The sequence below is a fragment of the Eublepharis macularius genome, chromosome 11, assembly GCF_028583425.1.
Source record: "Eublepharis macularius isolate TG4126 chromosome 11, MPM_Emac_v1.0, whole genome shotgun sequence".
In the NCBI taxonomy this organism is placed as follows: domain Eukaryota; kingdom Metazoa; phylum Chordata; class Lepidosauria; order Squamata; family Eublepharidae; genus Eublepharis; species Eublepharis macularius.
In genome coordinates, this window is record NC_072800.1 from 12,919,536 (window position 1) to 12,946,695 (window position 27,160).

Consider the following 27,160-nt stretch of genomic DNA (forward strand, 5'->3'; position numbering starts at 1 on the left):
TCAATGCCATCATTTTTTTATTTGGCGATCTTACACGCATTTCTTCTCCAAATCAAGTGAAAGTCAATTAGATGGGGGAGACCCCAAACCATTGATGTACCTTAAAAGTGTGAAGTTGTCCCCCACCCCCATTTATTCACCTAGTAGCAAATTCATCCAAGCTGACTACATAAATATTTCCTAATTAAGATTTCTAAAACACAGTCAATGATGCATCCAGTTACATAAAGTTCAAGATAAATAATTGTGAAAAAGTGTGTTGCTGATGGTGAAGTTGCCCATTAATATAAGATGCCAGTAGACAGCACTCTGGCCTTCAGAATATTTCTTATTCTTCAAATGGCCAACACAGCAATCTCTGCATCTGGTTGTAATTGCTAAGATTGGACAGAAGAAACAAAAACCTAATCAGTTCTAAGTGCACAGGCCAAATTAGGCTATTAATGAGCTTAAAATATTAACACCACCTCCTAAATGTTGTTATATTGGAATTCTGTTGGAATTATTTAAGAAGCTTTGGCACAGTTAGTGTTGGAACTGCGATGTCTTTAAAAATTGGCACATAGTTTTGATTTGGTGGGCTTGGACCTTTGTCTAGAGTTTCGATGATGGTCTGTTTCATCTCCCTGCTGGCGTCTCCTCTCATTGTCAGCAAAGCTGCAATATGGTCGTCCCTGCCAATCAAAGAAATACAGCATCGGTTCAAGACTGGTCAAAGAATAAAACAATTGGTAGCTTGCAATTCACTTGCATGCATCTGTTCTGTAACATACACCCTCCATGTCAGTACCAAAAAGTGTGCAGCCTTCAGGATGTTCTAAAACGGCACTTGTGGGCCAATTCTCCACTCTCTCTTTTGAGAGCCCTACCCACAACCAACCAACCAACCAAGATACTACTGTGCAGTACATTTTTAAACAGATTAAATCAGTTCAATACATCAGGTTCTTTGGTCTCCCATCTCTATGCCGTTTCTGCAATTCTGTATTCAATTACAGTCATCCAGACTAGCTGCTTGACAGCATACAGCACTGTCAGCTTCCTCCAGTCTGCTCCTACCACACAACACACTCTCACCTTTCCATGATCTTTTCCCAAGAGTTGACAACTAAAAAGTTTAAATGTTACAGGTTTCCAGTTCTGGAATGTCCCTGGACTCTCACCAATTTTTAGAAGACAATTGGGTGACGTGGAGAAGGAGACTATTATTTTAACGTGCAAGTTCAGACGCACTGGGCTACGGACTGGGTTCCAGCCACACCCATGTATTATTTTAATGTGCAAGTTCAGACACACTGGAGTCCAGCCACACCCATACAAACCTATTTCCATCCAACTCACTTTTTATTTTTGCTGAATCATTATACACTTGCATTATTGAGGTGCTAGAAGACCACGAACATTCTCTGTGACAAACACCCAGAGAGAGAAACGGGTTCTGCTTCATGTTTAGAATCGAACTATCATACTTGCTTTTTGAAAGCAATTTTCTTTCAGACAAATTGTTTGAAGGGAACTCTAGTGATTCTGCTTTCTTCAATAAGTCATGGGATTGTTGTATAAACTATTTTTTTAAATCATGCAAACAGAAAGCCCGTAACTCCTCTCGCGTTTTTAGATGTTAACATGGAGGAAGAAGTGGTACAGAAGTAGATTTGTGTCTGTAGAAACTTGACTTATTGTAGAAATTTGTTTAAGATGTTCTTCAAATGTAGGACTGTGGAATGAAGTACAGCAAACCTTAAAGCTACAGGGCAAAAAATAGAAGGGCAGGACAGACGTGCTAAGAGCACTGCCAAGTAGGAAGAAATGGTCCCTAATACTTCCCATGCCTTTTAATGTGCCACTACTGGTGTCTCCACAGGGCAGTTTGCCCCAAGGCAGCTTTCTGGTTTTGAATCCTAGCTCAGGAACCAAATAGTTTAGAAGTGGAGAGGAACTGGTGTAGAAAATGCTCCCCACAAACATTTTCTCAAGCAGACTCCGAAACCCCTTCCCACCAGCTGATTCTTCCTTGTAAATCTCACCATAGCAGTACAAGGCAAAGAATAGACAGTCTTACCCCAAGGCATACTTCGTTTTGGGAAATCCTGCTCCAAGTACTAAACAATTGTACAATCCAATTCTTAAATAAACCATAAGGCTACTTTTCCTTGCAACTGTGTGACAGCTTTTGAGTAATATGCATAACCAGAAGATTTTTTTGCGGGGCTGAGTTGTGCTTTGAACTACGTAATATCTCACATGTAAAAGCTGAAGTAATAGAGAAACAACTCAACATTTTTATTAAGCACTGTCATAGTCTTCAGAAAACAGTCAATAATTTTTGCCATGAGGAAAAACAAAATAAAACCTTTTACCTAATATCTGGGTGTTTGCTAACTAAAGTTGAGACCTCTAAGTAAAGAAGTGAAGGATCAGTCAACTTGAAAACTTCCGCAATGCCTTCAATGACGCTGCAAAGTCCTTCCGTATCCTCCCCAGAGCCCTATTAATTAAACATTATCAAATTATCATCCTTTTCAGACATCTGATACCAACATTATGCTTAATATGCAAGTGATAGCAAAAGTTCATTTTAAAAATGCAAGGCCAACTGTAACATACAGGGAGAAAGTGCAAGACTGCTGTAAACCCTGGACTTCAGGGGCTACACTGAACTCTGTGCTAGAATATGACCACAGTGTAGATTCAGTTCACCAAAGTTTTTTGTCAAGACCACTGTGAAATTCCTTCAGTGATCCTATGCAAATAGAAGTAGTATCGGACTAATCAAATAACGACAATAACGTCTTAACAGATGTCTGGGTTAACATATTTCTTAGATTTTAATTCTGAAGACTGATGTCAGAGCCCTCACTCCTACCTTTTTAAAGACTCGATTGGTTTATCTTCTGCTTAAGTAGTGATTGCATCCTATTTGCTCTTTGCATTTGAGTCACCTCTGAATTCCTGAATGCATATCAACAGATAGCAGCAAAACTGCCCTATGTGCCAGTTTTCTGTAGGACGCTGCAGCATCCGTGGCTGCATTTTTTCCAAGGGAGAAGAAAAAAAAAACTCCAGGAAAAAACAGTTACAAAGCATTGTGAGTAGTCTGGGTTTTAAGATGCCAGTTCACAATTGCAATCACTTCTACAATGTCCTCTCTTTTCTCATTCCAGTTTTCTAATACTTACAGCAGCAAGTTTCTTAAACAGAAATCTGAGTTGTTCAGCTTCTCTGTTCATTCTTTCGGCGCCTTCCCTTCGTTCTTCAGCGTTCTTGAAAGTTATACGCTTTGACATAATCGCTTTGATATACTCCACCACAACCCTACGATGGCACTCGATAGTCATTTTCTGATAAAAAAGAAATATTCAAATTATCACGTGTAAATTTTAATCCAGTATTAGAATAATAGTTAGTGGAGGGGAAACTAACTCCAGTTAACCTGCACGCCTGTATTTGTATATTCACGGTACCCAAATGCAGGAGAGAAGAACGATGTCAGCTGCTTTGTGTCCCCATTGAGGAGAAAGGTAGGGTATAAATGAAATGAAATTAAGTCAGTGTTTAGCTGCAATCCCCAAGGAGAAAAGGTGCACAGCTACAAACTGAGTTCAAAGACATCTTTCATGATATTTAACTAAACAAGCTCCCCAATTACTTTGGCTTCCCGTTACAATATTCATTTCATGCTCAAAAAAGTATGCTTAGCTTGTATACTCTTGACAAGAGTCAGGAGTTATGGGAGAGACTCAAGGCACTATTGCCAAGTGTTTCTCAAGGGATGAGGGGAAGACAACTGAAACTGCTATCTTGAAATCGCCAGTCTCTAACACCAGCTGAAGAGAACAAAAAATTACTACTAGTGACATGAGACTCCTACAAAGTAATCTCTTGTAGAGTTACTACAGTCTTAAGACATGGATTTAAATGGGCTTATTTATTTACTTACTTCATTTATACCGACATTCTGCCCAATGGTGACCCAAAGCAGCTTATATCATTCTCCTCCATTTATCTTCACAACCGTCCTGTGAGGAAGTTCAGGCTAAGGCTGTGGGACTGGCCCAAGGTCACCCAACAAGCTTCTGTGAAAGAGCGGGGCTTTGAAGCTGGGACTCCCTGATCCTAATCCAACACTCTAACCATGAGACCACACTTGAGTAACTCAACATAGGATTGCATTGAAAGTATTTTAAATGTATTTTATTTATTTTATTACACTTATATTCTGTTCTCCCTGAAAACCAAGCTCAGAGCAGATCACATCAGAAACATAAAACAGGCAGCATAATAATTAAAACACTTCAAGTAAAAAAATCGCCGCATTCTTAATGCACAATCTCTCAATATGCAAAGGCCTGGGGGGCAGGTGGTAAGCTACCTGATGTTCAGCAGATCGGCAGGGGGGGGAGCGGGGGGGGAGTTATATGCCACTCTGATGGGAGGCCAATTGGGGAAGGAGGGTGCTTGCCTCAACCACCATATGCCTGGCGGAACGTCTCTGACTTGCAGACCTGGTGTAAAGATAGTAAATCCTGCTTTGTCCGAGTCTCTACAGACAGAGTTCTGCCAGGTCGGTGCCAGGGCCAAGAAGTCCCTGGCCCTGGTCGAGGCTGGGACCGGGGACCACCAGCAGATGTTGGCCTGCTGAACGAAGGGCTCTCCAGGGAACGTATGGTGAGAGGCGTATGTTCTGCAAATACCTTCTTACAGGACGTCTTTATTCTTGCAAAGTCATTGAAATAATCCTCTACCGTTACACAGATTGTATCCACTGCATTGGATCCTGCCAGCCACTTCCTTGTCATCAGCTCACTGAGATGTGGCTAAAAGGATAAACAGCAAGGAACAGCATTCAGAACTGCTTCTGAACAGCATCTCAATTTCTTTCATTGTATATCACAGAATTTTAAATGGACAATGACAATTATTCTTGAAAACTGCAGTGCCTGAGTCTTCCATATCGAGAAACTTTGATGGGAATCTTGGGATAAAATGGACTGAGTATGCATGAAGCAGCACCTTTCTCCATGCATATTGACACCCCCTGCCCCCCCTCCAACACTGAGATCTGCAGGAAAGGCTCTGCTTCATGTCCCGTTATAATAACAGTTCATTTGTATACCGCTCTTCTGCAGAGATTAGTGCCCACTCAGAGCAGCGAACAAAGTCAGTGTTATTGTCCCCACAATGCAGCTGGGGAGCTGGGCTGAGAGGAGTAGCTTACCCAAGACTACATGCTGAACTTATGGCAGTAGTGAGATTTGAACCAGTGAAGTGCAACCACTACGCTACACCAGGCAAGAGGGAGAAACAGGGCTGTCCCTGTGGAGAACATGCCTGCTTTGGGACTAACGTATGTTAAGAGTCATGCCTGCTTGACCAGAGTCTTGCAAAGCTTGTTGGGTAAAAACCATTGGGAAAAAGCTAGCAAAGAAAGAATGATCTCACTTCCAGATGCATCTTGAAGCATGTTAGTGCGTTATCTGCCACAGGTGTGAGACTTCCATGAAACTGTTAAGAGGAGGAGTTGGGGCACCCAAGGTCACCTTGGCTGTGAAACATTTCATCTCGTGAGCTTATCTGGGCCACCTTGGTTCTCAGCGGAGTACGGGTACTGTTGGAGGGGCCCGGTTCAGCTGCAGGCAATCACACCCTTGTGTCACTGCCCTGTTCTGATTGGTTAATCCATCTTGCCCCACTGCTGGGCTTTTGGGAATAAAGGGTGGCTCAGTCAGCTACATTTTTGCTCTTGAGCTTGGGGTTTGGATGTGACATCCAACTCTTGGCCACTTGGATTTACAATCACATTTTGATGCCTGGAAACTGTGTTACTGAACTTTGCATTACTAACCAGGTATGTTGATACTAGGGTATTTAGCTTTCTTATCTATCTTTTATGCACATTTCCTAGATCAGTATTTTATCACTTATCAATAAACACTTTATAGTTTGTAACTGTGTGATGTTTCTTTGGTTCAGCTACTTCAGTCTGAAGACAGTATCTTGGCCAATTTTGGGGCATGCTACCTTGTTTAACTCTCTGGTTGCGATTCAGCTTGCTCCCTCTCAAGTCTGGTTAGGCTTGGTTCCCGCCTCAGTTCCCAGGCTTAGCAGGGGACGTGGTGGCAGCTGCTGCTCTGTACGGTAGATGGACCCCAGACAGGCTCCCCCTGACCTGTGAACCTGGTTGAGGTTCAGCACTGTTTGTGTGGCAGCATCCTTGCTCTGAAAGCCCTGCAGTGGGAGGCCCAGCCCTGCACCAGGGAGGCTCACTGGTGACCTTCAAGTCAGGGCCATACACACTTGCAAACTCTTTTGGAATATTTTGGACGGATTTTGGTCCTGTTCAGACAACGACTGATTCTTGCAGAAAAATCCATTATTGGATTGCAGACAAATTATCTAGTGACTCTACTTTTTTTAATGCAGCCTTTCCTCATAACGTGCCGCTTGCCTGCCTTTCTTGTTTGCCTGAGTCATCAGGTGCCAGCACCTGCAGGCATTTTTTCGGCAGTGTGCTTACTATCTGCTTGTGGAGTATTGTTATCTGGGTTTATCTGTAGTGAATCACTGGAAGGAAGGATGGTCTTCCTCCTTGGATATGCCAGCTGATAGGACAGGTAAACCCAGATAACAGCACACCACAAGCAGAGAGCAAGTATGGCTCTGCACTCTGGAACTGACTGAGCGAGCTGTGGGTAAGGACACACCTTTTCATGCACCTGAGACACATGGGGAACGGATGATACTGCACTGTGCGACTGTGTCTGAATGCACATCCAAATCACCTGCATACACAGATCTCACTCAAAGGGATTTCTGAGGGCAAGAAAATTCCAACCTCTAAATCCATGAAAACTTCATCGAGTAGGCTCGAACAACCCTCTTTGGCAACATCATCTAGAACGGCATAGATGCATGCATGACTGCTTGCCATGATATCTTCCATCATAGGAGTCAAATATTTCTTTTTCAGACTAATGATCGAGTCCCTGGGACAAGACAGACAAAATCATTGCGCATGAATGCCAGTTCACTCAATCAGATAAGGGGACAGCTACCAACAGAAGTCCCTTCAGGAGTTAGCCTTCACTGAAGAGAGTATACCCCATTCTGAGTTTTGAAAACTTATTGATTTAAAACAGCCTTCAACAAAAGACTCTTCAGTTGGGTGGCTTCCATAAAAATAAAACTGCAATCATTAAAACATATCAATAAATAATTAAACAGCAGATAGCATCATACAGTCTATTAAAATAGCAGATCCATCAATTTAAAAAAGTGACAACAGAAGGGCCGCTGGTTGCCAAGGAACCCATGGAGCTGTACAAAAACATGGCAGTGGGCCACCACAGAGCAAGGGAGAAGAAGGGAAAAAAGAACAAGTAGCTAAGCTGGGGCAGGGGGAGAATACCAGGAGAATGGGGGAAAGGACATGAAGGGAGAAAAAGCAGCCGCTTGGGCAGGTGGACAGAGAATGACTGTATGGGCAGGGGAGAAATGCAGGTGGACAGGTGAGCGGCTGAGAAAGAAAGAACCAGATAGGCAAGTAAAGTAGGAAAGGGACAGGGCAGGTGGGCAAGAAGGGGATGGGAAAGCTAAAGCCAAAGCCAGATGAGAGGGAGCATGTCTTTCTAGGGCCCCCCCTCTTGTTACCCTTATAAATTTAAAAAAATAATAAGCATTTTTATCTAAAGGGCCCTCAGTATGCAAAACTTACTTAAAGGTTTGACAGTTGTTAATGATGGCAACCATATACTGAACGTAGCATGGATGATACTGGCGGTTTCTTAGATGTTCTTCTTTATATAAATGTGCTTCCTCTCTGTACCTATGTAAGAGGGGGGGAAATCCAAGATGTAAAGAGAGAACCCATTCAACTATTGACAGTGCCAATCCCCTGATGGCCAGCAGAAACAGAGGGGGAAATCTTGCCATCTGTCTTTGGGATCTGCCTAGCCTCTAACAGTTACAAGGGAAGAGTTCTGCAGATGTGGTTCAATTAACAAAAACACTTTTTGGTCTACAAACGAACACAGCTACACTCCTGGAATTTGCAGTTTCACTATGTGCAATTCACTAATTTAAAAACTGCTACCAAGTGCCCACAATCAGGAGGCAACCGATTCAGGGGTTACCGTCAAACATCACAACAGTGGTGGGAAACATCAGAGCTAACGTGTATTAGCAAAGTACATCACAAATATGACTAACAGAGAACCCAATCAAACTATTGCAATTATAAGCACATTGTATGCACCTGTTGCTGATACAAGGAATACACTTTGTGCCAAAAACAAGAAGCAATTAGAAAGCCATTATGTGCTACTCCACATAAAATGCCAAAGATTTAGTGGTTTATGAGCGGACAGTACTGTTGATTGGGAGAGTGATCTGCCACTGGGAGTATATACAATGATCAATTGCTTTGTAGTTAGAAATATTGATGTAATTAATTCCTTTCTACCCAAAGGGATTTTGTATTCATTACAAGCTCCTAGAGACAAAGAACTCCACTTAGGGAATGCCTGTGAGACTGAAAGACACTCCTTGCTGTGTTGATATTCTTTCTTCTCTATTTTCTTTTTTTATTAAGAGTTTTGTGTAATTAAAAACAAACCTAAAAATACCACAATTACGCACATACTAATAATGTCTAGTAGTATGTCGATGTCAGTCCCTGGCAGTGAGGTCCCTCAAGCCCTCCACGGTTAACATGCAGGTGTTCCAGTTGAAGTAGCTTTATTGAGATCCCTACAGTACAGGTGTTCACCCGAAGGTGCAGAAATTGGCAGCAGTGACAATTCAAACAACGGTCTGGCTATTATAGGAAAACTTCCTGTCCTCCCGCATCTGTTGTCATTCTGGCACGAAACCCCAAAGAGGTTGCATGGGAACCCAGTACTTTAGACTACATGAAGTACAAAGGAAATCTGCCTCTGGGAAAGTGACAATGTTCGCTGTTAGCAGCTCTCTCCAAGGACACTTACTAGAAAAGTGAAAGTACATATTTTCAACAGACAATGGAGGGGCCCACTAGCTCTCCTGCACTTAATGTCAGAAGTTAAGACACACTCAGATGATCACCCAGAGTTATAGCATATAATTCTGGCAAACAGTACAAAACAGCACTGACCGTTATAAAATGCAAAATACAACCATGGCGGATATGCTGGCATACATGACAGTCGAATGTATGTTGGAAATGTACTCATATGTGGTGGTCTTGTAAGTTAGCAAAAATCTTTTGGAAACCAATACAATTATAAATACAGAAGATTTTAAAGATTAAAGTCCAACTGAAACCTGAGACATCTTTATTGGGAATGATAGACTTTCAGTTGGAAAAAAGTGCTGGCACTCTCTTTTTATATATGATTATAGCAGCGAGACTATGATATGCTCAAAATTGGAAGGATTCAACTCTGCTTACTTCACTGTTTAAAAAAAGTCAGTACGTTTGTTTGTTTATGAGTGGAAACTCTTCACAGCCTATTTATATGAAATAGATAACAATGATTTGATGATTTGTGGATTTATGGATTAAGGGATTTTTACATTAGACAAAAGAGAGCTTTTAATCATTACCTAGAGAAAGTATAGATTTGCCATGATACGAATATGTGCTTTGGAGAAAACTGGAAACCTTTTAGTACGGACTATTTTTTCTTGTTTTTTTCCTGTATTATGCTGTGTTGATATTCTAACTACTGCAACTGCCATTTACAAAACAAACTTCAAAGATCATTACTATACGGTGCGTCCTTGTGCACTTAGCTATTCCTTTGCACTCTTGGAGCTGAAACACAGGCAAAGGACTCTTTAATCTGACCAGACATCCTGGGAACAGCAGCTTCGGTATTCTCTCCTTATGTGCTTCAGCCGCTCACTAATCCATGCAACTGAGGTGCATGAGGGGAAAAAAACAACTTCGTCAAAGCCTGCCGCCGCTCACAGCACGGATGGGAAAAGAGCCCTTTGTTTTGTCTTGTGAAGTATGAGATGCATAAACTTGGAAGGGCTAACAAAGCTCCCCTGCTGTTTAGGCTGGGAAATAGGAGGCGAAACATTTTCTCTCATTTTTGTGGAAGTCCACAGTTGAGAAGATTAACAACAGGGAGATAAGGAGACCTGAGCGACTTAGCGTATTTGGGGGGAAATATTCCCAAGTGACAGAACTGCAGAGAGTAAAAACTGTCATTTAATTTTACCTGCTGAGGAATGAACTCATTTGCTGAAGGCACAGATGTAGTACCTTTATTTTCAAATCCTCACTTATCTGGGTAGCCACCTGAAGATTCTGTTCAAACATCTGAAAGAGGAAGCCACTTGGTCAATGCCGTAGATACTAAGAAAGCAGCAGCCAGGTATTAAACGTGCTCCCTGCAAGCTGCAGCCAGAAGCCTCATGGGGAAAGAGGTCATCCCCGGTGCCTCTGCTCAGACATACCCTCCCCAACACACTGGGAGACCAGCACACGGTGCCCTGACTGAGCTCCTGCAACCCACAGGGCCTCCCATCCCCTCCTCAGGCCCACCACGATTACGGGCATTTTGTTTGTACTATGTTAGTACTAAGTTAGCTGTGGCCTCACACTTCTGTTGATATAATGGGAAAGCAGCGGACATTTGCTGGCAGAACAGATAACAAATAACACAAAGTACACCAACGTCCCGGTGCAGAATCCAATTATTATACCTGGAATACAATAGCAGGGAGCGTAGTTTGATAGTATCCATCTTGATCTGCTTCTGGTTCAGTTTCTTTCAGCCAATCTTTTTTATCCGTCTCCAGTGCTTTTCGCAGCCACCCAATGATGTTGGACTGCAGAGATCAAATCAAAGAGAAGACAGATAAAATTGCTTTTCAACTGACCGCTGAATCTAAACAAAAACAAGGCAGAATGGCATTGCCGCCAATCTCACTGGGTTCCAATCACATATCATGGACCAATCCTCATTAGGAAGGATTGTGACGCAAGTCAAATTGCAGTGTGTGCCACAACAAACAATTTAAACAATTCAAGGCAGTAAAATCACTGTTCTTACTTACTGTAAGGGTCGACATGTATGTGTTAAGAAGATCATCTACCACATTTTGAGAAAGCAGAGGCTGCAGGGAATTTACATCCACTTCTGGGGTTAGTTCTGGATTGCCCATCATCTCCTCACTGAATTGAAGAAGGAACAGACAGATGACATGAAGGGACACAAAGGTTGTAGTATTATAGCAGCAAATGTGAAAAGTTAGGCCAGGATCTTCTGCTTTTCCTAAGCCTTGGAGTACAGCGCAAGAGGGGCCAGGCCCATAACCAGAAATACTTCCATGGGGAGGGAAGCATAACCAATGCAAGACAGAAGAATCGAAATATGTCTCACATTAAAATCAATACAATTTCACTTCCATAACATTTAACAATAAGGGCTACATGCCCAAGTGATGCTCAGTAATCCCAGAACTTCCGTACTTCCTGGATAGAAGACTGGAATATAAAAGCAGAGCCAGTTTGGTGCAGTGGTTAAGAGCAGCAGGACTCTAATCTGGACAACCGGGTTCGATTCCCCACTCCTCCGCTTAAAGCCAGCTGGGTGACCTTGGGTCAGTCACAGATTTCCGGAGCTCTCTCAGCCCCACCCACCTCACAAGGTGTCTGTTTGCGGGGAAAATAATGACATTAACTTTGTAAACCACTCTGAGCGTGGCACTAATCTGTTCAGAAGAGTGGTATATAAGCACAAGGTTATGATTCTGACTATTAATTCCTGCTGATGAACTGGACAGAATACTGCCTGCACACTAGATAGCTACCTTTAAAAAGAATAATAAACCTGAACATTCAAGGAAGCATGGAGTGTGGTAAGGGAGTGAGGCCCTAGAGGCCTCACAAGTCCCAGAACCATCCAGAACAGGAGGGAACAGTCCTAATTTACTATTCATTTTTGCAATCCTAATTTCAAATGTATTAATGAGCAAAAGAGGGCTACAAACTTACTTTAAACCTAGAAATTTTTGGATCCTAAAAATAACTACCACAAACAGGAAGATCACATGATAATTGCCCTTAGCCTAAAAGGTGAAGCCTTCCACATAATAAGCTGCTCTGCCCACATCACAGCTTGCCCCTGTTCATCCACCACTTCAAGCTGACCCTTCTTCCTCCTTGCCCATCTTTATCAAATCTCCTAAACGTCTTGAAACCATTAATCTTGAAAGCAGAAGGAATTGTTAAGAGTCATGTGAAAATTTACATTTAACTACAAGTGCACTCTAAGGGCTGAGGGGCCACAGGCAGAAGCCCTATGCTATGTGCAGTGCAAGACTAACCAGGATTCTTCAAAATGCCCCACTGAAAGCAACGGAGCTTACTCTCATGTAAAGATCCATAAGGTGGCAAACTTAGAAAAAATGTTATTTTAGGACCAAGCATCAGGTTTCCTAATAAGGAAGCTTCATACTGAACCACAGAATTGGAGTCTTTGTATTTATATCCTATAGTAATTATACATAGCTGTCGATTCAGCTATACTTATAAAACTGTATTGCCGCCATCAGGAAAAAGAGTGCTGCTATTTTTTATATTTTTGTATGATGCTTTAAAATGTTTTATATGGAATGTTTTAAATGTTCTTAATGCTGTTATCCGCCCTGAGCCTGCTCACGGGGAGGGCGGAATACAAATATGATAAATAAATAAAAATAAATAAAAAATCCTGTTCATATCTTGTATGCTTACCCCTTCCAGCTACATCATCAAGCCCAAACCAATTTTTTTTAAAAAATAATTGCTACTGTCCTACTAACACAGCAAGCATCCTTACCTTTTGTAAGTATTCAAAACCCACGTTAAAAGGCTAACAATTTCATTTGCTTCCAGATCTTCCGAGGCCAGGTCCTGCATGCGCATAGATAATGCTTGATGATACATGCTTAGTAAGTTTTTGAAAATTTCATAATGTGGTGGAAAACATTGATCCATAAGATTTTTAGCCACCAGCAAGTCATCAAGGACATATTTGCGGATGATTTCCAGGTGACGGACAAGCCACATTTTGTCAGATTCCCGAGTGCCCGCTTGTGTGCCTTCGATCCTAGTAGTGACAGTTCGGTCCAACACACTAAACATTTTCTCCTTCCATTTTTTAGGTCTGCCTGGTGGGATGAACCCTGTTTGCTTTTTCCGATCTAGCATTCGCCTGTCTATTTTCTCTTCCCTGTCAATTATTCTGACAACTGAAACTAGCAAGGTTGGATCTCGGCGGACAGTGACTAGAGCCCTCTGAATGACCATCCAGAGTTGCTTGGCCAGTTCTTCAGAGAGCTTCTGCATATCTCCAAAATAATCGTCAATGAGATTCATGTCACGAGTATTCTTGCTGTCCATGCGGTACTGCTCATACATGAGGTCATCTCGAGAGTGTTCCAAGTCCATCAACTTTCTATGGGCTTGCAGCAATTGCCCTTGATCAATCAAGTCCTGGGTCTCCCGAACTATCTCTGGCACTGAGAAGCAAAAGAAAAAGGAATTTAACACCACAGCACCTAATCCAGTTTCTGAATCTTAGTTGCTTAAGAAATAACGAGACGTAGGGTTTAATATTCCTTTCCTACTCAAACAATTTCTTCCCAGCATTAATGGTGCCTCTGCTAACTCCTTCATAGCTTTAAAATCTAATTATTATTTCCTCAGAGTAAGGCCACACATCATAGACTCATACCTGAAAATATATTTTTTAGGTTTTCAACAGCAGCAGCAAGTTGGCTGTGCTGCACTACAGCGTCCTTAACATCCTTGAGGTTTTCTATGGTGTTGATACTCTGCCGCCAATCTTTATTGACATCGACCAAAGAACGCTGAATATCTTTGACATCATTTAGTGCATTGTGTAGTTGGCTTAAACCAGTTCGAACTCCATCGAGCTGTGACTGGATGGCGGCCTGAAAAGATAAGCTGAAGAGTTAGCTCGCTATGTTAGCAACAAACATCTAAGAACAAATTATGTTACAAAATATTTTGGCGAGACTCATTTTTGATGCCTCACAATGGAAAGCACCATTATGAAAAAACCAACACTCAAAGACAAAATTGTTGAATCAAACCGAGATAATAAATAATGAAATGAAGTATTATAATCACATATTGAAATCAAGGACATATGGAACCAATATGTAAAAAATAAGAATACGATTAATAATTAAGTGCTGTGAAGTCGCTTATGGCAATGTCTCATGGGGTTTTCAAGGCAAGAGATGAACAGAGGTGGTTTGCCTTCTTCTGCATAGAAATCCTTGGTGGTCTCCCATCCAAGTACTAAACCTTACTGAACCTGCTTAGCTTCCAAACTCTGATGAACTTGGGCTAGCCTACGGGAATCTTATTATAATAAACACGTTAACTTTAACAAGTAATGTAGCATGTATGTAGTATAGCATTTTTTGAAGATCCTGAAGAAAATTTCTCGTGTTAAAAAGCTCTATATAGGAATGTACTAAGTAGTTCCATTTACAATATTAAGTTCAATCAAACAATGATAAAAAAAATCTGCCTGCTAGGAATCTAGGATCCAAAAGAATGGTATAATTAATTTGGGATTTCTGCTTACTGAACAAGGATCTATCAAGCTGTATTGTCGAAGGCTTTCACGGCCGGAGAACGATGGTTGTTGTGGGTTTTCCGGGCTGTAGCCCCGTGGTCTTGGCATTGTAGTTCCTGACGTTTCGCCAGCAGCTGTGGCTGGCATCTTCAGAGGTGTAGCACCAAAAGACAGAGCTGCTGGCGAAACATCAGGAACTACAATGCCAAGACCACGGCAATACAGCCCGGAAAACCCACAACCATCGATCTATCAAGCTGTTTGACAACCCATGTTTGAAATGAGGGCTGTTCCACATGGGGATTTTTCCCTGTATGGAAGCCCCCACATTAAATAGGAATGGGGGAATGTTGCTCCTAGGGCTTTCCCCTTTAAGCTGGAGAAAGAATAAACCTGTTTTCTCCAGCTCAATGGGGAATCTGTAGATAGGCTACTGGGGAATTTCCATGTGGGCATCACAACATATGGAAGCAGCCTAAAGGGAGTTGCCAAAGCATGGCAGATCTGATGTTCATAGGAAAAAGTCTATCATCCCACAGGGCATGCACACCTAAAGTAGTTCTCTGAATTCAAAGTAGAATGTTTTCGTTGTCTGTGTATTTCAAAATAAGATATGACATTTACATAAAATTAAAATCCAAGAGTTTCATATTCCACTTCCCACCACCAAGAGGTTATTAAAATATACAGATTGGAATCCGCCAGCTTTTTCATACTGCTCCCAACTACAACCCCTATCCTGAGTGGTTTTTCTGCTTGCAGGTCCCATGAGTTTCAGCCTAGCCTTTTTGGGTGGCCAAAGGGGACCCTTCTTTCCTTTTTCACTAGCAGAAAAGCTGACTGAATCTAGCCCTGTGGGAGTACCCATGCAGGAACTTGTAGAATTCTGCAGACAGAACATGTCATGAATACAGCCAATGAAATGTGTAAGCAAGCTTTTTTCCCCAATTACTAAATTTATGTTACCAGTTCAATAAACATTTGTTTTTTCTAAAGTCAATCAGGAGACAGAATAGGAGAGAGTTGCATCCATGGGAACTGTGCAGGATGAGAAAAGCACTGAGAGGGAATACGGTACAAGGGAGAAGAAAGGGAAGATGGAATAATCTAAGGCTGCAATCCTAAACACACTTATAAGGGAGGAAGCACTATTGGTTAATTGGGACCTACTGCTGAGTAAACATACTTAGGATTGCACTGTACAAGAATTAGGCAAGTAGAAAAAGAACATTCCCCCCCACACACACACGCTAGATGATTTCCTTGTCTGCTTGCTGTTGAAAAAACCTCTAGTACCTTGAAGATGAATAAATACAGTTTTTAAGCCAAATATACTTGTAACTGATGTGTCAATCCTAATTTTCAATACTATATCGTGAACAAGATATATAAACTCTTTATTCCTATTAACATTCAAAGGATTTAATGTGAATCAGATTTTGAAAAGAGGGGGGAGATTCAATTTCCTGTAGGGATTGTTGGGGAGATACGATTTTAAACAACCAAAATATAAACAACCAAAATATACACAACAATATTGTGGCTGAAGGTTTCACAGACGGAAACCTACATCCAATATGTTAGTCTTTAACAGGGCTCATTTGGAGGCGGAACGTGCCAGAACAGCGTTCCAGTAGATCTGAAAAGAGGTCACGTGGGTTTTGGGCCCGCCCACATGATTCCTTTTCCTCCTGGCTGTCCTCGTCTTTAGCAGCAGGCTCTGCTGCTTTATTTTCATTTGTGACTCATGAGAGAGAGAGAGAAAATGAGTGAGTGCAAGCTGAGTGGGGCTGGGCTCCAAAGGAACGTAAGCTGCTTTGAATTCATTCTGCTCTGCTGCTTTATTTTCATTTGTGACTCATGAGAGAGAGAGAGAAAATGAGTGAATGAGTGCAAGCTGAGTGGGGCTGGGCTCCAAAGGAATGTAAGCTGCTTTGAATTCATTCTGCTCTGCTGCTTTATTTTCATTTGTGACTCATGAGAGAGAGAGAGAAAATGAATGAATGAGTGCAAGCTGAGTGGGGCTGGGCTCCAAAGGAATGTAAGCTGCTTTGAATTCATTCTGCTCTGCTGCTTTATTTTCATTTGTGACTTGTGAGAGAGAGTGAGTGCATGCGTGCGTGCAAGCAAGGATGGCTCTCTAGAGGGTAAGCTGCTTTGAGTTCATTCTGCTTTAAGGAAATTCCTGGAGATTTTTGGGGAAAGGGGCCTGAGGGGTGGATGGTGCCTTCTGACACACTTCCCGTGATGTCAGGGGGTGGTGGTGGCATATGCTAATGAGTTATGCTAATGAGTTCTGCGGTTCTTTTTCTAGGAAATGACCCCTGGTCTTTAAGGTGCTACAAAACACTGTCTAAATGATGAGCCTGATGCTTCCTCAAGGAAGACAATGAAGGACAGAAGATGTCACCCTCCCCAGTCCGTACCTTTTGATGAAACTCTGTCTCTACATAGTGATTAAGGCAAAACCCCACAGATAGATTATCCTCCAAACCTCTTCCCTATAGCAATAAAGGCTTTATATATATAATTACAGCTGTTTTCTGTCATAAATTGAAATCATATGGGCTTAATATTTGAAGTTCCATACCTTCATTCGAGCTTCCACTGAAGCTTTCTTACGTGCTTCCCTCCGACGATACTGTTCTACTTTATCCAGCTGGTCTGGCCGCTGAAGCATTCCTGCCACCCGCTGTACAGCAGTTGCAACCGCTTCCCTGTCCGTCTCCTCCATTTTAGAGCCACGTCTCAAAAGGTAGATGTCTGCATAACTCAAGGAACACTGGGGAACGAGGATGATAAAATATTTAGAAAGCCACTTTATCTCAGACATCACTTACAGATCCAATACACTTGCTAGTGACAAGCCCAATCTCACTAAGTCAAGTACAAGCACCTTGATAGCTGCCCAGCAGGAAGTGCTTGTAGCACTGCAGCAGTAGACAGATTATGAATAAAAGATTAATTGCTCAGCTCAACTGCTCTGTTTTATATCTATTCATTGATTGTTCAGCTTTACAGACCCACTCTCCTGATAGAAAGCATGTTCTGATACCCATGTGAACACTAGATTAGGTGTTCACATGGGTATCAGAACATTAGGGGTCCTGAAATGTCATTGGGGTCTCTCTAGACAATTATAACTGCATGGTAGCACAGATTTGCAACTTCTAGGAGGGAACAGGAGGATCCAAGTTGCCCATGCGGAGGAGGTAAGTAAAGCCGATGGGTTAGAAGCAGGAAGAGCTTCTCTTTCCTTAATCTCCAGCACTGGCAAGCAACTAAGGAGACCAAGAGTCCTGGGCCAATTGAAATACACAGTCACAGAAAATTAGCAAAAGAGCTCAGCCTGCTTTGATATCTCAACTGCGGCAATGGAGGCAGTCGGACCACAGGCCAGTGTCCGTTTGTTCCTAACACTGTCAGCTGGCCTAACATCTGATCCAGATAGACTGATGGACAGAATTATTAAAAACACAGGTAGGGAGGTAGGAGGAAATAAGCAACTGGGAAATTTCTAGCCCCCCCCCCCAGCCCAATCTCTTTCTCCACAATATTATAAACTCTAAAGAGTTCGAGTGGGCCTATTTTCCCATCTCCCTGTTCTCTTTTCATCCCTATTCTGAGGACAATAAAAAGGCTCATTATAATACTTTGTGGGAGGGACTCTTTTTTGGGGACATGCTCACACTCATGTTGGATCCTTCCCCCACTGTCTGGATGGAGAATCAGAACTCTTTGAGCTGCTACACTGATGCTTCTTTATTATGTTCCTCTTAGCTTCACAGCAGATTTCTCCTTTGGTTCCCTGAGAGGATAAGAAACACCTGCCAATGTATCCATGGCCAAAACTAGGTGCACAGCATCTCTGCCTCCTTGTTCTCCCCCTTTTCCATCCCACTCTAGCACACTTACAACTCCTCCTCAAACACCCCTCTCTTCTCAGCCTCCACTCTCCCTTTTTGAGTCTCCTGCCTCTCCTTGACCCCCTCCGCCAATGGTAGACTGCGCAAGATGTAGTCACTTGGGAGCATGCTGAGGGTCTCCTTGAGGAAAGCAAAGTAAATGTATTCAGAATAGACTAATGAAACAAAGAAAAGAGAACATGGTCCAATGAGGGACCACAGAAGCTTACTAAGTTCCGTGATGTTGAGAGTGCCCTAAGTAAAACCTGACCCAGGATTTCAAAGATTCTCTTATGGTGGAGGTGGAACTTTATGATCTAGCCCTGCTGACTGACAAAGAAGACAGGACTGGATAAAAAGTTCTGAATCTATCATTGGAATTCAAATCTTTTCCTGAAGAAGCTGCTTAGTTTACACCACTCTTGATGTTCTTCAAGAGTTAGAGATAAGGTATGAGCCCACAGACTGAAGGGCGCAACAAGCAAAGGCATTCCACTGGCCATTCCGGACTACGGCAATTACGTGCTGAAGACAATTATCTCCCTCTGTGGCACCATGAACCTTTTGTAGTGTACCTTTGGGAACTGCATGAAACATAAGGGGAAAATACATGAGTTTCTGCCACGTCGTGTGGTGTAAATGGCTGAAGCCAAGTGCAACAAAGTCCTGAAAAACAGACTGCAGGGGATGATAGACCAGAAGGTTGTCTTAAACTGGGAGTTGCAGCATTCAGCATTCTATATGGCCCGTGGTTTGGAATGAAACTCTGGTGAATATCAAGTACAGTGGCTTGTGATCGGTGATAATCAAAAATGATATCCATACAGGTAAAGATATGAAGACCTCGGGGAAAAAATGGGAGCACTGAAAAAAGCTCTTATGATTCTCCTCCCCCTTTTGAGATAAGTGGAAAACTTTTAAGACAAGGTTTTGTGCACGCAAAATGTCTGAGTATTTTTTTCTTTTAATTTTTCTGGTGGAAACACTGGGAAAGTTTGGGGAACACTGGAAAAAACTCTTACATTTTCCTTTGTGGGGCGAATAAAATGCTTTTAAGTCAAACATTTTACTCACTCAAAATATGCAGAACAAAAAGAAATGTTGTATAAGACTACCTGATGTTCGATTACTCATTCTGCCATGGGAGCTCACTGAGTAACTTGGGGCCAGTCACACACTCTCAGTCTAACCTACCTTACGGGGTTGTCACTATGAAGATAAAATAGAGGGAAGAATGATGGAAACTGCTGTGGATTTTCATTGGGCAGAAAAGCATGTAACAGTAATGCCTAATTTTTTAACAATATGTTTATTGTGCAAATGTGAACCATTCTGGCAACGATAAACATATATATATAATGGCCTTTATGAGGGCAGAAAGGCGGGTTATAAATTTTGTAAAATAAATGGTATGTTTGAAAACACCAAACTCTTTCATAATTTATTATCAAAGTTATAAAGTTTGACATGGGATCTTTTCATACAGCCCTTGTAAACCACTTTGGCTGTCAGTTGTTAGTGGATTTTTTTCTCCTTTCAAACAAAACTGCTCATTATATTGTCGAAGGCTTTCACGGCCGGAGAACGATGGCTGTTGTGGATTTTCCGGGCTGTATAGCCACGGTCTTGGCATTGTAGTTCCTGACGTTTCGCCAGCAGCTGTGGCGGGCATCTTCAGAGGTGTAGCACCTCTGTCTTTTGGTGCTACACCTCTGAAGATGCCAGCCACAGCTGCTGGCAAAACGTCAGGAACTACAATGCCAAGACCACGGCTATACAGCCCAGAAAATCCACAACAACCAAAACTGCGCATGTCCTGTTTGCAATGTGGGCTGAGCCAGTTTTTTTGAAAACCCTTTTCTTCCATTTTGAAGTGTTCTGTACACTTCTGATTTGCTGCAGTGTGCTGTTTGAAAAGCTGATGGCGCTTTCACAAATACCACCTTTTTATTTTCCTGCCCATTTTCTCTTTTTAATTGATAGTGATTAGCACTATAGCATTGTAATGTAGGGTTGCCAGTCCCCCGCTGGGAACGGGGGATCCCCCTTGCACGTGGCAGGAAAGGGGCGGCAAGGGGGAATCCTCCCCTGCCACCTGCCAGCTGATAATTTAAAGGGCTCTTTAAAGGGCCACGAACACTGAACATGTTCATGTTCATGTTCATGTTCTGTTCGTTGTTCGTGGATGGCAACGAACAACAGTGTTCAGAATTTTTTTCCCATTCGTGCCCATGTCTACTTATAGGTGCTATTGGACTCTTGCTCTTTTCTACTGCTACAGATAGACTAACACAGCTACCCATCTTGATCTAAATGACCACCAGAATCCCTTTGTATAATATTAAGCCTCATAGAGTTTGCGTCCACTTTAAGTTCCAGGCTCCCTTGGAGATAAAAATTGCATTATTGGAGATAAATGTTTTAAGGTGAGACATTGTTGACTGATGTTAAGCCATCCATTTTCACGCTTTATTCTTGCTAGTAAGCTCTCATAGGGGATGAGTAATAAGGTTGGTGATGAAACACCCACAGCATGTGGCAAGATCAAGTAAACTTCTAAGTTTAGATAAAATATTTGAGTTTGAGGCTTCCTGTACAGCTACCACTCCCAGCAGTAGAGGTGTATTCACATTTCTCAGGATTTAATGTGTGGCTGCAACTCTTGCGGGCAATTTACGTAGAGCAGCTTCAAATCCATCATTATATTCCTTTTAAATGATCCCAACCTCACGAACGTCTTCAATGAGGCTGAACATCCCAACTAGCCCAGATAAGTTTTCCCATACTATATATTGAAAACTGGTAACTCTGGAGATGTATCCAAATCCAGGGTGAAGTTCTAGTTGGAGATATCCAGCATTAAGATCAAATGAGAGTATCTTTGCTCCATTCAGGTCAGATCATGAACAATGTATATGGTGTTCTTGCTTTATGACTTGAGTATATCCACACAGAGTCTGATCTTTCTTGATTGTCTGGGAGCAACTGCAACTGGTGAGAACCGTGCCCGTCACACCTCCTCAATTATATCAAGTTCTTTTGAGCATTCTTCCTCTACTAGTTTTCATACATGGGGGTGGATCCAGCTAGCTTTATCACTGAATCTCACCAATTCCCCCACCTACTACAGCCCCCCACTCCCACAGTTTTTCTACTTGAGGTTCCCAATATTCTTAGAGTAGCCTTTTTTGGTGCTCAAAGGGGACTCCTACCTTCTTGTCTCCCAGCAGAAAAGTTGGTTGGCTACAATCCAAAGAATGGAATGTGTCTGTGATGAAACAGCAGACTTCACAATGTGGAGCTATATCTGAGAGTTCTTCACCTGAGAGTTCTTGCACTTCCTATGCCACAAAACATATGTGAGTACCTGAAGAATCTGGTCCAACTAGTTTAGATTAATGTTTTAGACCAACACAACAGCTGTTCCATAGTGGAGAAGGTTATCATCGCTATCTGCTTCTGTCCTGGAGTCTTGAAACTCTAGCTATACTTGAAATTGTTCACATATTCATAATGGTTCAATATTTATCTAAGGTAGGTTTGTTAATGAACATATACGCTGTTTGTTTAGCCATAACATTTACAGAGGCACTAGTCTATGAGAACCCCAATCCTGCAGTGTTATGTCCAAAGTGTAACAGAAGTAGTAGTACACAAAGATACCATTCCAGACTTTATACTAAAGATTATACTCGTCCTGTAATTGTGTAGCTTTTGAAGCCAAAAAAATTACCAAAAAAACCCCTCAGATAACATATGGTGTGACCTTCTTTGTGGTACGAGGATGCCACAGACTGCAAATTATCATTGGCTCATTCTCCATAGAGCCTGCCTACCACACCAAATTAAATAGCAGTTAGTAACTGACTATTATTTCAAGCTGCTATCTGATACTGAAAGTTGGTAAAGTCTGATCTATGGGTGAGAATTCTCAGAGTATCAGTTGTCATACTATTCCTTAAATCTCAGTGCAAACACTGAGGAATCATTCATCTTATCACTGAAAATTAGTACCTTAATCACAACAGCTCTTCTGATTATCAGGGGTCGACTCCCAAGGATTACTCAAACTCAGAAAAAATCTCCTCATACGACTACCTCAGTACGTTCATCTAGGGTTGCCAGGTCCCCACATCCTCTTGGTGGGAAGGGGGGAACTGGTACCCATCTGCATGTGCGCTCCTGACACCAACACAATGATGTCACTCCCAGGAGTGACATCACTGCACCGGACATGGGAGTGCTCCTGTGGCTGTCTGGGGCCATAATGAGCTCCACGTGAAGTGTGGGAGCACTCCCATGGCTAATGCGATGACGTCACTTCTGGAAGTGACATCGTCACGCTGTGCTTGTGCCCAGGGTGCCCACCAGTGGCGAGCGATCGCCAGGCAGCCTGCAACCTCCCACTGATCACTGGCAACCAGCAGGCACCTGGGATCCCTATACACTTACTCTTTTCTTTATTCTTCTTCCTGTTGATACCTTTTTTTCCTGTTTGACTGAGAAATAGTTCTGTCACTACTTCCATGAGCAATCATCCTTCCACACCTAGAAGCCACACGAACGTTAACACTCTTATTCTCCTTACACTAGGCCTCATCCATGAATAGGGCTGAAAGAGATTTAGAATAACAGAAAACTTTTATTTAACTTCCAGCCCACTTCTGCAGCTATCTACTCTATCTCACTGTCGCCTTGCTCCAGGTATAGAGCTTGAACAGCCCTACTACTAGCTGTCACCACCTTCAACCCACAGCTCTGACCACCTCCAAAACATTAACATTTTACAACATTAAAAGTTCTAACAATTATATAAATCCTCACAGCTAACAGTCTATTTAATGTCTTTGCCCTACATTTTAATGTGCAGTTCCGTGAACTGAATTGGGCTGAAGTGAACATGGTCACCATACATATGACAAGAGATTTCAGAAGAAATTCTGCGTATTCCACACCATTTCCCTCTTGTTTAAAATTATTTTTTGTTGGCTAATTTTCCAAATTATCTAACAAGACCAGGTGGTCTAATGGCAGGTACCCATGTAGCTTTTGTTTGGTACGGGATGTATCCATTAATAGATGCACGGAAAAGGTGACGGGCAGAAGATGTTCCATACAGGGCTGCTAGTCCCCTGGTAGGGATGGGGGATGCCTCTCTCCCAGTCTCCACCCCTCCCCTGTCACCACTCACCTCGCTGGAGGGGGGGGAAGGCATGGGGAATGAGTCTGGGCAGGCCTGCAGCAGGTGTGCTCCCAGTGGGGCCCAATGACATCACTTCCAGGAGTTAACATCATCATGCTGGCTGCAGGAATGCTCCCCTGCTTCATTTGGGGCCCATTTCGGGCCCAAACAGCCCCGCACAAAGAACAGGAGCATTCCCGCAGCCAGCCTGATGATGTCACTTCCAGAAATAACATCATCACATCGGCACCAGGAGTGTACAAAGATTTTTGGACAGGTGAATACTGGGTCCCCCCCCAACTCCCACCAGAAGGGTAAGGGAACCTGGTAACCCTAGATCCATAGGATCATACTTGCAAACCCCTCACAATTTGAAAATGGTGAAAACAAAGGATGAAGAAGACAAACACACAGTTGAGAGAACATCCGTTGGCTGCTGGATTGGCTAGGCCTCATCCACAACTGGAATGCCAGCAATTTAAGGGTCAGTTCTGCCATTAATGTTCCACCTCCACCTGTTTCATGCAGGCTGTCAGCCTTTTGGTTAAAAGTGCCACATGAACATATGTGATGTGGTCACCTTATTTATTGGTCACCTTATTCATTATTTTTAAAATGAACACTGATCTGGGGATTGGGAGTGTTTGGGAGCAATTTGGATGGGGGAAGGCAACCAGGCAGAACCATGAATGCCACCTTTTGCTTCAAATATATAGAAGTTTATTTTTTTCCAGAGGTCAGCCCTGGAGAGGAAAGATGTTGTATAATGTCACACACAGGGCTTTTTTTCAGCTGGAATGAGGTGGAACGGAGTTCCTGCACCTCTTGAAAATGGTCACATGGCCGGTGGCCCCGCCCCCTGATCTCTAGACAGAGGGGAGTTTAGATTGCCCTCCACACCGCTGCGTAGAGGGCGATCTACACTCCCCTCTGTCTGGAGATCAGGGGGCGGGGCCACTGGCCATGTGACCTTTCTCGCAGAGGGCGATTTAAACTTTAAAAAACTCCTCCCTTGTTCCAGCTGACCCAAAGTGATGTCATTGTGTGGTCCTGAGTTCCACCACAGAGTTCCACCTCCTCTTTGCCCAGAAAAAAAGCCCTGGTCACACATATATACAGTAACGGCACTTCCAGAGTGGGCCCACTTTTCTAAAAAGCTGCTGCATCTGTCTTCAACGTTATCAATGTTGACTTCTGGGGTCCTAGACCCTCCATTCAGGATAGAAGACACAGTATATTAGAGACAACAGCTAACCAATAAAAGATCTTCAGACTGGAATACAAGCAGTTGGCACTGGGAGTGGGTAAAAGTCAGACCCAGAAAATTTTAAATGGATCCTCATGAATTCATATGATTTTTACACTGAAACAAAATAATACTGCCATCATATTGTAGATCACGTCTTAGACTACAGGCAGCACCAGAACAATCACACATCCACTGCTTTGTGGAACCACCATGGCACAAAAACAAGGCACAGACCCACTCCAATCCTCAGGATTGTGACAAGGGTCACCCAAAACTCAACATACAATCACGTACCATGTCTACAGCCACAGACTGAATCACAAAAACCTGGATCCAAGGCACGGATCCTCATGGGGCCTCTAGATTTTTACATGGGATCACTCGAAACTCAACATACAATCACACATCATGTCCACAGGCATAGACTGAGCCACAAAAAACACGCATCTACGATTTTGCGGTACCACCAATGGCACAAAAACAGAATTCCAAAGCACAGATCCTCATAGATCCTATAGATTTTTATGTGGAATCGTCTAAGCCAATAACATCAGTCTATAACTACAAATTGAACCACAAGAATCACACACCCACCACTTTGTTGGGCTGTCATGGCGCAAAAATGTTATTCCAAGGCACAGATCCTCACGGATCCTCAGGATTTTTACTTGGGTTATCCCAGAACTCACTCTACAATCACATATCACGACCATAGCTACAGATTGCACCAGAAAAATCATGCATCTATTGGTTTGTGGTGCCACTATGGCACAAAAATATGGATCCAAGGCACAGATCATCAGGATTTTTACATGAAGTCACCTCAAAAATACCAGCTGCACTGCTGGCAGGCGCTGGAGTTCCTGAGGTGGACTTGCATTCCAGAAAGAATCCTGCAAGGTATCACCGAGTGATTCCGCACACGTTGGATAATGCATTTCCAATCATCTTTATAGATCATTTGGAACAGATTTTTTTGTGTGCGGAACAAAAAACAATTGATAAAGTGCATTGAAAGTGCATTATCCAATGTATGCGGAATCAGCCACCCTCAATGCACTGCTCTAGCTCTGCTGTGGGGTTGCGTGCAGCCAGTCTGGCCCTTCGTCTCCTCTGTGCCACCTCAGCTCAGGTCTTCTGCTGCCAGCATTCCTGCAGACTGAGAGAGGGTCCTGGGGGACTACAGGCCTGAGTTCAAGTCCTGCCTGGCAGAGGCTGGTGACTGTCTCAGGGGCTACCACAGTCTCGGGCAGAGTGCTCTCTGGCTCTGATGAGACGTCCACACGTGCCCCTGCAGCCCTGGGCCCTTCCTGGTCCATCACAGTCATTGACCTTGGCTCTTCCCGGTCCTCCTCCGGGGATTCTGTCAGAATCGCTGAGGGGGTCATGACAGCTAGAATGTCCAATTAGGATACGAAAGACCCTGATTCGAATCCCTCCTCTGGCTGCGAGATGTGATCTGACGTTGGATTTGAGGGGGGTTCTATTTCAAAAATGACAGGATCTATAAGGATCCATGCTTTACTTTTTTCACCTCCCCGCCCACCTGGCTTTCACGCCACTCCTTCCACCCAGGGGGTTCCAGACGACCCACAGAACCGCCCTCCCCGCCTCCCTTTTATCCCGTGTGCGGCTCTTTCTGCAGCCTCCCCTTCCCCAGGTGCTGTTCCGAAGGACCGCGATGCGCCCAGGAGGCAGGCCGGGCTGGATCGCGAGGGAGGCTCGGCCAGGGCAGGGTCACGGAGCGGCCCTCAGGACGTGGCGGGGATTCGAACCGAGCCCTCAACCGACGCCCCCTCTCCGCCGCGACCCGGGGGGCCCCGACAGCGCAGGTGCAGCCCCCAACGGCCAGGGCTCCGAGCGGCCCACCGCCCCGAGAGGCACCGGGAAGGCAGGACCGGAGAGCCGAGCCGAGCCAGGCGCGCCGCGCTCGTCCTCCCCCGGCGGCCGCTCAGCCGTCGCTTACCTGGGCCAGCCGTCGGTGACCGGAAACCTCTGACAGAACCCGGCCATCAGCCGCTCACTGCGCCTGCGCGCGCACCCTCGTGCCGTGCGCTTGCGCGAAACGCCCTCCCGCTCGTGGCTCTCTTCCCTCGCCTGCGGGGCTTGGGTGGGCTGTGGGGAAGTTGGGCTGTATGCGCCGGGTGGCCAGCTCCAGGGAAGGAAGTACCGGGAGATTTGGGGCTTGGGGAGACTGGAGCGTGAGGAGGGGCAGGAGATCAGTAGGCAATAAGCCCAT

At 43.6% G+C, this 27,160-nt stretch overlaps 1 protein-coding gene across 1 annotated transcript; it reads right to left on the reverse strand.

The window, feature by feature from the left end:
* Window positions 1-26,959, reverse strand: EXOC3 (exocyst complex component 3). Its single transcript, XM_054992024.1, has 13 exons — window positions 26,888-26,959; window positions 17,176-17,367; window positions 13,710-13,929; window positions 12,813-13,494; window positions 11,047-11,164; window positions 10,693-10,818; window positions 10,206-10,306; window positions 7,715-7,825; window positions 6,836-6,986; window positions 4,695-4,817; window positions 3,180-3,341; window positions 2,361-2,488; window positions 1-674 (listed from the first exon to the last, which is right to left on the reverse strand). The coding sequence occupies exons 2-13, from the start codon at window positions 17,317-17,319 to the stop codon at window positions 503-505; spliced, it is 2,238 nt and encodes a 745-aa protein (XP_054847999.1). The 5' UTR covers window positions 17,320-17,367; window positions 26,888-26,959; the 3' UTR covers window positions 1-502.
* Window positions 26,960-27,160: the final 201 nt, after the last annotated feature.

Excerpts from the sequence above, each read along its gene's own strand:
- EXOC3 (XM_054992024.1), bottom strand. The coding sequence starts at position 17,319 with ATGGAGGAGACGGACAGGGAAGCGGTTGCAACTGCTGTACAGCGGGTG. Across the intron at positions 13,930-17,175 it reads CAGTGGAAGCTCGAATGAAG|GCCGCCATCCAGTCACAGCT; the intron begins GTATGGAACTTC and ends TTATCTTTTCAG. Across the intron at positions 7,826-10,205 it reads ATGAGTTCATTCCTCAGCAG|GTACAGAGAGGAAGCACATT; the intron begins GTAAAATTAAAT and ends CCTCTTACATAG.